The sequence below is a fragment of the Lycium ferocissimum genome, chromosome 9 (genome assembly GCF_029784015.1).
Source record: "Lycium ferocissimum isolate CSIRO_LF1 chromosome 9, AGI_CSIRO_Lferr_CH_V1, whole genome shotgun sequence".
Lineage (NCBI taxonomy): Eukaryota > Viridiplantae > Streptophyta > Magnoliopsida > Solanales > Solanaceae > Lycium > Lycium ferocissimum.
Window position 1 is genome coordinate 46,904,723 of NC_081350.1, and position 11,555 is coordinate 46,916,277.

Below are 11,555 nucleotides of genomic sequence, written 5' to 3' on the forward strand. Positions count from 1 at the left end.
AAAAAATAGTAAATGACAATTTTGTCTATTTTAGAGTATTTTAATGAAGGATAAAAAGTTCAATCAACATTACTGAGGGTGAAATAAGAAAAAAAAAATTAATTTTATCTTAAACTTCTAAAACGATTGAGGCAACTATTTTTAAAAATCAAAACAAATAATTTGTGATGGAGGGGGTACTAAATAATAAGAAAAACAATATGAAAAAAAAATGGTAACAACACAGTTATACCAAATTGTTCGTTAATAAAATGACACTTTAACCATTACGAAATATCTGCTTCGATAGTACGATATAATAAAATTCAAAGTAATAACTAAACCAAACAATATACTTAAAGTAACGCACTATACAACAAAATTAATAGATCTAACGCAATAAAATTTAAATTAATCGGATCAATAATTTTAAATCCTAAATCTCAACCACATAAGCACTGACGTTTATTTAATTGTTTTTTTCCTTCTATATATATATATATGTATACACTCACTTCATTCTCATTAACATCTTTACATCTTTCTTCTCACTCCTCGGATACCGGAATTCATGGCTTCTTCTAAATCCGACATTTACGAGCCATTTATAAACAACGGGACACCCTTATCACAATTATCTGAAAATCACAGTTTCGAGTCGAGCAACGAGCTTGAAACTGTACTTTTAGATACAGAAATACCCTTGTGGAGTAAATTCCGTTTAGCTACATGGATTGAAATGAAGTTACTATTTCACCTAGCTGCTCCTGCAGTTATGGTTTATATGATAAATTATGTCATGTCAATGTCTACTCAAATATTTTCGGGACATTTGGGTAATCTTGAACTTGCTGCTGCTTCACTTGGAAATACTGGGATTCAAGTTTTTGCTTATGGACTTATGGTATGTGTGCTTGTTAATGTTGATTACATGTTTGATTAAATATCTGAATGAGTTATTTTGAGCTAAATTAACTCTGTTTGATGAAGATAGGCTGTGAAACATTTTCTTACTTGGAAATAGTGGGATTCAAGTTTTTGCTTATTGTTTAGGGGTCGTTTGGTTTGAAGACAAGTAATGTTGGGATTGGTTATGCTGGGATTAGTTATTCTGTGATTAGTTATATTGAGATTTGTTATCATGGTATTATTTTCTATCCATTGTTGGGTATGTTGTATTAAAATAACATGCATTGCCTAATTTTTAAGAAGAAGTTGTTTGTTTATAAAAATACCTCTACCCTATTTAGCCTAAAATGCCTAAAATTTTCCCTCAGGGCTATTTTAGTCAATTTTCCTGTTTTATCATGGGATAACTTATTCAGGATTATTATTCCACCCTTTGATGGGTATAAGTTATCCCAGTACTATTTTTAATGCTGGGATTACTTATCCCAGGATTAACAACCAAATAAGTGATAAGGTGGTACTAAATTTTTATCCCAAAATTATTTTTGCTTATGCTTCATACCAAACGTTCCCTTACAGTAATAGGATGGTGTTTGTTAATGTAGATAACTTGTTTGATAGATCGTCTGGCTGGGAAAAATCGGAGATATTGTGATGTATTTGCTGAAACAATTACCTTTTGGACCTTATTATTATTTTTAATTTTTTTTTCTTTTTTTTTTAACATTGAAATATTGTTTGGTTATGCATTAGGATAATTTTTGAAGATAACATTGATTTTGACCAGTTTTTCAAGTGAAATTTTCTTTTCAAAATAGTATTTTATTTTTCTCATTTTAATCAATTCATGTTCAAACGCCTATTAAGCTAGCGTTTGGACATAGATTTGGTTGAAACTTCAAAAAAAAATAAAAAATTGAAGTAGCGTCGAAAAATAGCTTTTGGAAATTAAAGTTGTGTTTGAACATGCATTTTACTCAAAAAAATAAATAAATTGAAGTTCTATAAGTAGAAGAAAAATTTCACCCAAAATGTTTTAAAAAACTGCTCAAATTCCGTGAAATAAACAATGTTTTCAATTTTTTTTTTTGAAAAAAAAAAGTAAAAATTATCTATGTCCAAATTGGAGCAAAATCTCAACTTTTTTTTCAAGTTAAATACATATTTAAAATTCATATTTCAACTTCAAATACTATTCGTTTTCAAATTTCACTTAATTCATATCCAAACGCATACTAAGAATAACTAGGACTATTTTGAACATGAAGAAACTAGCATTACTTGGTGATATAGGTTCTTGGAATGTATGTTTGTTTGAACAAATTTTGGAATAATCAGATTTATCCTAAAAATGTGTGAAATTGTATTAATATTGTTTTTTTTTATTTTTTAAATTACAGTTGGGAATGGGAAGTGCAGTTGAAACACTATGTGGGCAAGCATTTGGAGCAAAGAAATATGATATGCTTGGAATTTATCTTCAAAGATCAACAGTTCTGTTAACTCTAACAGGAATTTTACTAACTGTGGCGTACATTTTCAGCAAGCCAATTTTGATATTTCTAGGCCAAACAGAAAGAATTGCAGATGCAGCGGCCATATTTGTGTATGGTTTAATCCCTCAAATATTCGCCTACGCCATCAATTTCCCGATCCAGAAGTTCCTCCAGGTAAGGGCGTTAAATGGACGGGTTGGATTGAATTTAGACGGGTCAAAATGAGCGAGTCAAAAGTTATCTGGACTAAAATGCGCAGGCTGAAATGGGTTAGAAGTCCAGATCATAACCAACCTGCTAAATTCTTACTAAGTTATAATTTATTTGGTTGTTCTTATATAATTTTTTTAATACCTAATAAACTTATTAGTTTTCTTTATTATATGCTCTATATAACATATCAAGTTAAAAAAAAAATTCTTTTTAAAATGATTTTGATTAGTTTTCTCATGAGTCAATTTAAGTTGCATATCATGTCAATTTGTAGGGAAAATGACCGCCCAATGCCTTTGGGTGATTTAGTTTACAAAATATGACTAAATGTATAGGTTTTATATAAACATGTATAATATACATATAATATACGTATACTATACATATAATATACATAACACATACCATACATAACCAGTGTATACGTTTTGTATATTTTAGCCATATTAGTGGATAAGTTTGCCAAAATTTTATCGACTAAAATGGGTTGAGCCAATAAAAAGACTAATTAATAATTAGCTCAAATTTGATCGAGTCGGGTGGGTCATATTTTCATGAGCTAATTTTGTCACCTCTACTTGCAGGCACAAAGCATCGTAGCACCGAGCGCATACATCTCCGCTGCAACACTAGCATTGCATTTAGTGCTAAGTTGGGTGGTGATTTACAAAATCGGGCTTGGGTTACTTGGTGCTTCATTAGTATTGAGTTTGTCATGGTGGATAATAGTAATAGGCCAATTTGTGTATATTGTGAAAAGTGAGAGGTGTGAACAGACATGGAAAGGGTTCAGTTGGCGGGCATTTTCCGGCTTGCCGGGGTTTTTTAAGTTGTCGGCGGCGTCGGCGGTGATGCTGTGCTTGGAGACATGGTATTTTCAGATTGTGGTGTTGCTTGCTGGATTGCTTGAAAATCCTGAATTGGCTTTGGATGCTCTTTCTATTTGGTAAGACCTAAACCCCTGCCAATTATTTTGGATATGCATTTCACAAATAGTCACTTTTTGGTTCCAGATTCGACAAATAACTACTGTCATACAATTTCAAATTTCACTAAATACTTAGATAGTGACCATTTTCCTAATATAGAGCCAAAAAGTAGCGAGTAAACGCTATTTTTATGATTATGTTTGGGTCACAACTCACAAGATAGCTTATACTTACAGTAATTGATACTCCTAGTTTTTATTTAGCGTCTTAGTTTGTCTCAACACATAATTGAGATGTAATTTTAAACTAAAGATGTGTATAATGTATTAAAATATACTTTAAATCTTATGGTCTTAAGCAACCACATAGAATATTGATTTCCGAATATAAGCACCGTTATGGAGCTTCAAGATACATTAAAATTTCCATGGCTGCCTGGTTGGTTTCTTCCATGGCTTCTTCTTCACAGCCCCCCCCCCCCCCCCCCCCCCCCCCCCCGGCCACAGCTGCTTCTTCTTCTTTTTCTTCACAGCCCCGCCCCACCCCACCCGCCACAGCCCCGCCCCCCTCCACAGCCCCATCCTTCTTCTTCTTCTTCACAAATCCCTTTTTCTCTCTATATTCTCATCATTTTTTTCTTTTCATTTTCACCATTTTTTTGTTTCTTGATTTAGATTTTGTTTTCTTTCAAAAATAAAGTTATGGAAGAAATGGGTTTGTTAATAATAATACTAATAATGGCCAACAATAACAACCAAAACAACTAATTTGAACGAATTTAAGTGTAAGTGGGACTAATGGTGGTGGAAGAAATGGGTTTGCTAGAAATGGTGGTGGTTGTGGATGTGGGTATTTTGATTCTCTTTCAAAAATAAATGGAAGAAATGGGTTATGGAAGAAATGGGTTTGCTAATAATGGTGGTGGAAGAAATGGGTTTGCTAATAATGGTGGTGGAAGAAATGGGTTTGCTAGAAATGGTGCTGGTTGTGGATGTGGGTTAAAGATGGTGGTGGTGATTTTTTTTTCTTTTAAGGAATTTGATGAAATTTGGTGGGGAGATGATGGTGGTGGTGGTGGGTGTGGGTTAAAGATGATGGTGATGATTTTTTTTTAAGGGCAGTTCGTCCAATTTTTTGCGGCGGCGGCGGCGGAGGCGGCGGCAGCGGCGGTGGCAGTAGCAGCGGCATGGTGGTTGATAAAAATAGGGTGAGGATGAGGAGAAAGAAGAAGAAAGAGAAAGAAAAAAAATAATAACAGAAAAATAAAAAATGATATGTTGGTAATTTTGACATGGCAATGACATGGCAACGACGTGAATGATGTGGCATTGAAGTAAGAATGACATTTGCATAGTGTAATACACCTCCTATCATGAGTGGTATTATTTTTTAGGGTGGAAAACAATTAAAACGTAAGTTGTTAAGGGGGGTAAAAAAATAGAAGTTAAGTTTAGTTGCTAAAGTGAGTTTTCATGCCAAGTTCAGGGGTTAAAACATGTCTTTTCTCTTTTTCAAATATAGGGTCGAAAAGTGATCATGAAATGTTATTTTTGAGTCACAACGTGGCTTAGGTTTACATTAATTAAGTTGATACTCTCTCCGATTCCATTTCGGTTTAAATACCTTAATTTGTTGATTGAGTTAACGTTAAGAATTTAAGATTCAAATTGAAGTTAAACATATATTTTAATTGACTATAGTTAAATAATGAAAATTTTGTAGTATAAAAATACATGTTCTATTATCAGTTTAACGATAAGTTGTCTCTTTCTATTTAATACTCTCCTTTTGGCCACAATTAAGATTGTAGTAGTTAATGTGGCATTGATTGAACTGATCATCTTGTCATCTCTTCTTAGTTCCTTCGAAATGTGGCAGTGATCGCTCATTTTTTTCTCTCCTTTTCTTTTCTTAGTTGACGTAGAGAAGTAATTTTCTTTAAGAACTATTTTTTTGCATTTTACTCCATGCATTTACTTTTACTTGTCCATTATTTCAAAAATACATTTTCACTTTTATTTGTTGAGTTTCGCATATCAAGAGAAAAATAATTTGTTTTTCTTATTTTGCCCTTAGCGTTAATTACTCATTCTAAATGATTTTTCAAATCCAATACTATTATACACCAATTAATATGGCTAACACGGTAAAACATGCACTTAATTTATGTATTTCTTAAGGGGTATGTAAAGTCCATAGTGAATAAGTAAAAGTGAACGGAGTGTACTAAAGAATACAGAGTGCGTGTTGCAAACAGAAAAAGAAGAGCTAATTTTGTTTAGTTGACGTAGAAAATATTGATATAATTAAGTCATTTAAAAAGTAATTACAAGTAATCCTATTTAATAATATTTATTGGTAATTAAAAATAAATGAAAAATAACATTATATAACAACTTAAATTGCAATATGTAAAAATTTCATTTCACTATTGATATATACTACAAGTTAAGGACCTCTTTGGCCATGATAAATTTTCACTTTTTTGGGAAAATTATTTCACTTTAGTTGGAAATCAATGTTAAGCAATGAAAATTTAAAATACAACTTGAAATTTGAAAAACACTTAAAATTTCACTTTCAATACATTGAAACAACCAAATAATATTTGCAAAACCTATAACCAAACACAACTTCATTTTTAACTCCAACTTCAAAATTTCTAATAAAATAAAAAATACTCCCTCCATTTTAATTTATATGAATCCATTTGACTGGACACGAGATTTAAGAAAGAGTGCAGACTTTTGAAATTTGTGGTTCAAAATAAGTCTTGAATATTTGTGTGGCTGTAAATCATTTTATAAAGTGAATTTGTTTTCAAATTAAGAAAGAGGTCAGTCATTTTGACACGAATTAAAAAGGAAATAGGTTCATATAAATTAAAATAAGGGAAGTATTTGATTTTCATATTCAAACGCCTACTAAATGGACACCTGTTTAAAAAGAGATAGAGGACAAAATGTCAGCCTGTGGTAAAGACTTTTGTATGGTTTTTTTCTTCAACCAAAACAGCAACGCAGAAAACTTTTTCAATTATTGCACGAAAAAGTTACTAGCGACGTTACTCCTTTGAGCCCACACAAGCCAGAGCACATGCTTTTAAATTATTCGGTCTATCCAATTCAGCAACGGAACAAATTCAGTAATCAACTAATTTTGAGAAATGTTTTTTTTTTTTTAATTAAAGTGCTTGAAAAAGTATTTTGGGAGAATAACACTTTGTGTTTGGCTACATTATTTAAAAAGTAATTTTATTAGTAATTTGTTTTTTACCGATATTTCAAAAAGTGCTTTTTAAGTGTCAAATAAAAAAGTCACTATCAATTAATTTGGTAAATACGAATGCTAATATGGGTACGTAATCTCATCATAAAAAAAAAAAAATCAAATGCACATATTCTTTTAGAAGTTTTTTTTTTTTTTCCAGCTTCTGCTTAAATGCTTAAAAACCCGTGCTACTGTCTAAAATAAGTATTTTTTTAAAAAAAATAAACACTTTTTACCTTTCACAGGTTATTAGTTTTGCTTAGTTAAACATTAGTGACAATGAACGAAAGTATCAAAGAAAGTCATTATAATTGAACAATTTGATGGGAGCATAGTTTAGTGACTAAAGGATATACAAAATTATATTTTTAGGTCGAATAATTCCAGATTACTACTCATTTTTTCTTTAAAGCGTACATTCCCCTTTAAATATGTCATGTTGTGTGGAGGCAGAATTTTTCTAATAGTTTAATCCCTCTTTTCTTTAAAAAAAAAAGAATGGTATAGGAATAGAAACAGTATTAAAAGCAGACCTGCTTTAGTGCTGACAGTACAACTTATATAGATTATTAAACTTGTTTTAAAAACACTGCTAACATCTAGATTTGTGTAATAACTTGTACTTACTGGAGTATTATTTTATGTGATTGCAATACTATTCATATTTTTCTCTTACTATTTTAAAAAAGATTTAAGTTATATACACCGATAGTGTAATGATTTTTTCACATTGTCAGTGTGATTCAACATGTTATAGCAGGTTAGGTGCCAATTATTCTAAGTTATCAACCAATGCTCTTAAATGGAGTTACCGACAGTTACGATATGATTATGTAAATATTGTTTACGAGAACTTATACTCTTCTAAAATTGCTAAATCTATGATCTATAGTACGGGAAACATGTGTCTGAATATGCAAAATTTATTATTAGAAACTAATAAAACTTACTCAAAAAGCTTATAGGGTGTTTGACTTTTATAAATCAAATTGGAGTATTCTTCTAAGGCATGAATGATAAAACTTTTGATTTGAAGATATGATTCAAAAGGTTTACCTATTTCAACTTTTTGCATTTTTTGGACATTGTTGTTATTTCTTCATATTTTAGTCCATACATGAAAAGTTTGATACATATTATGCAAGAAAATAGGATCTACTTACAAATATTATTCAAAGATAAATGCTCTTTAGTAAAAAATCAGTTAAACGTACTTATGAACATCAGTGAAAAATAGCACAAGTACTACTTTAAGGGATGGTTCTTTCATTACATAAGAGGTAAGTCTAATTATTTGTTAACTGTAGAAACTATGCACTTATACTTGCTAGTACACATTATAAATAAGGTAAGTTACAAATTTTCAATTGCTAACCATTTTGCCTTTTCCTTTGTGTTTGGTGGAAATAACTCAAGCATGACAATTTCTGGTTGGGTCTTCATGATATCAGTTGGATTCAATGCAGCAGCAAGGTCAGTTTTCATTTTATCCTTACTTTTTCTCGTTGTTCGTTTCTCTTTTTGAAATATATGTTTGAGCTAGATAATCTTTTTCATACTGCAAATGAATCGCGTTTTTATTATTGGTGTTCTTTGGTAATTCTGGCTATACTATGTTTGTACCATACGATGGTAGTGCAATGCCACTGAAAGTTTGTGTTGTATTTGTTCCAATATCTTCCAAGCTTCTTTGTGCATATTGGAATTATACATTCATCAAGTTCATAAGCAAACTCCTAAGTCATTTGAGTTTCTATGGAAATGGTTATGCAAATTGCAACACTTTAAACATAATTACATGTTATTACAGCAGAACCAACTAAAATTAGCTTGCAGATGTATAATATATGTATAATCCATGTATAATATGTGTATAACCATTCACGGTTCAAGCCGGTATGCATAGATTATACACTTATTATACACATTTTTTTTCTATTTAAAAATAATAATACATGTATAACCAGTGTATAATCTATGTATACTGGCTTGAAAAAGTTAACGGTGAAGCCGACTGGCTATTTGTGCTAGTATCCCTTAATTATGAGGCTAACTATGGATTGAGATGGAGTATCTTTTCTAACAACCTTTAATGCGACATGCTGATGAACAGTGTGAGAGTGAGCAATGAACTAGGAGCAAGGCATCCAAAATCAGCAGCTTTTTCTGTTATCGTGGTTACGTCATGGTCTTTCATTCTCTCGGTCATTGCTGCAATCATCGTGCTTGCATTGCGTCGCCTCATCAGTTATGCCTTTACCGAGGGTGAAGTTGTGGCTGAAGCTGTCTCGGATCTTTGTCCATTGCTTGCGGTTTCCCTCATACTCAACGGAATTCAGCCTGTCTTATCAGGTAAGAGCTTTATTAAGCATCCTCCTTTACAATTTGAAAGCTACTATGCTGTGGGAAATACACTTAGGGCTGGCAAAATGGTTAAAAAAGAAAAACAAATAACCATCCTATCTGACCAGTTAGACATGGATTGGATAACTGACTTTTTAAAAATGGATCAAATATGGATATTATCCATATTATCTACTAAAAAATGGATATCTAGATGGATAATATGGATATCCATATTATCAAATACCCATTTGTTTGCTTGTTATTTTCATGAGATCTCGCTTTCAGGAGTCTAAGCTTATTTTGGCTTTTAGCTTGTATCCTCACCTGACTATTCCTGAAACCATATTATCCGTCGGTTAACTCATGTTTTACCCGTGTTAAATATGGGCGGATTGGATATTTTATCTGTTTTTGTTTTACCCGATTTTGACGCCCATCTCCGATCCAACCTGCTCTTTTGCCACTCCTAACTGAGAACATATGAATTTTTCTTACAGATCAGAGGTACTAGATTGGATTTGAATCATATTTAGGATCACTTATCTGATAAAATTCATGTATATAAATCTTAAAGGTGTGGCTGTTGGCTGTGGATGGCAAACCTTCGTGGCCTATGTCAATGTAGGCTGCTATTACGTTGTCGGGGTTCCATTGGGTGCTCTTCTAGGCTTTTACTTCAAACTTGGTGCTAAGGTAATTCCACCATTTCCACTAATATTCACAAAAACAAATTTCTAATTCGATCTGTCAATAGAGAAAATAACAATATTGTTCTGGTGCATACAGGGTATATGGTCAGGAATGCTGGGAGGTACAGTGATGCAAACAATCATTTTGATATGGATTACCGCTCGAACTGATTGGAATAAAGAGGTAAACCTCTTTAATTAGACAAACATTCTTTCTAAAATACCATTTGGTTACAAAACTCCTTTTGTTCATTGTAAGTCATCTTGTTACCTATCTATTGTACATCATTCCGGGGAAAAAGTTAGTATAACTAGGAATTAAACCAATGTAAGTTAGTCATAGGAGGATATTTTACTATGTCAGGCCAATCTTGAAAAGGATCTCTGCTTTGTTACTACTCCCTCCGTTCCACTTTATATTATACATTTCGGAGTACGAGGGTCAAACTGACTAATTTAAGTCTGAATTTGAATAGAATCTTCAAGTTTTTTTTTTAAACAATAAAATTTACATATTTAAAAGCTACATAGTAAATGTTATAATTCAATAGTTAATAATTCAAAATATTTAAAAAGTGTTTGAAAAAATACGGGAAGAAAAACTCATTTGACTCTCCAAATAGTAATAATCTCACATAAAGTGGAACAAACGGAGTAATTATCATCAATATAAAACAATGAATCTAAGATGAACTTGCTCTTAGAATACAAAAGTACGGCATGAGCATACTTTCCTTGAGTTAAACATGTTCTGCTAGCAGAGGTGGATCTAGAGCAGGTTCAATGGTTCAACTGACCCCGTTGTTTTCGACTTAATCCACAAGTGGAGTCATATGCAAAAAAAAAAAAGAAAAAGAATTATACTTGTGTTTGTGTAGATTAGACTCATTCTGAATCCATTGATTATAATTTATAAATTCTACATTTGCCTCCGATTGCAGGTGGAATCAGCTCTGAGTAGGCTGAAAACATGGGATGACAAAAAAGAACCAATTCTAGAGGAATAGATGAATCTTGGATGGACAAAAAGGAGATTCATTCCAAAGGGTTTTTCCACGTTCTCTTACAAATGGGGTTTCTACAAAGCCTAATAATGCAGGAATAGTACCAATTTTTGAATGAAGATGACCAAGAATCAAGATAATAATCATGAAGTTGATATAGAAAAGGCTTTGGCAGGAGAAGGTCCAAAATGTTTTGAAATCCTCATTTAGAAACTTGACATAGGAAGATGTACTCGTAATATTAGCGCAAGCTGACCCAGACACTACGATCATTTAAAAAGAAGATGTACGTGTAATATTTCCCACGCATTTAAGCTGAAACTTTTCACTGATATATCTCTTTTGGGAATGAAATGCATCTTTGTAACTTGTTTGCTAGTATTACTTTTCAAAATTTTAATTTGCTTGTTTTTTTGAAAATTATTTTTGATTTTTACAGATTGATATGCCTCAAGTTGTGACTCTTTATCATTATTAGCTAGCGTTTGGCCATAGATTCCCAAAAATATGTGAAAAACTTGATTTTGGTGAAGTTTTTCAAGTTTTAAAAATGTGTTTGACCATAGTTTTTCAAAATATATTTCACTTTTTTTTTTTGGAAAACATGAAACATTACTTAGACCCATAAGTTCTAAAAACTATCAAGAATACTCAACAATACAAAACATACATACTTGCTAATCTCAAATTATGCAGAATATGATATTTTAATAACAACTC

At 31.8% G+C, this 11,555-nt stretch overlaps 1 protein-coding gene across 1 annotated transcript; it reads left to right on the plus strand.

The window, feature by feature from the left end:
* Nucleotides 1-501: 501 nt before the first annotated feature.
* On the plus strand, nt 502-11,235 carry LOC132031115 (protein DETOXIFICATION 40-like). The gene is made up of 8 exons (XM_059420981.1): nt 502-883; nt 2,289-2,558; nt 3,182-3,543; nt 8,213-8,269; nt 8,910-9,148; nt 9,717-9,835; nt 9,929-10,015; nt 10,773-11,235. The coding sequence occupies exons 1-8, from the start codon at nt 551-553 to the stop codon at nt 10,836-10,838; spliced, it is 1,533 nt and encodes a 510-aa protein (XP_059276964.1). The 5' UTR covers nt 502-550; the 3' UTR covers nt 10,839-11,235.
* Nucleotides 11,236-11,555: the final 320 nt, after the last annotated feature.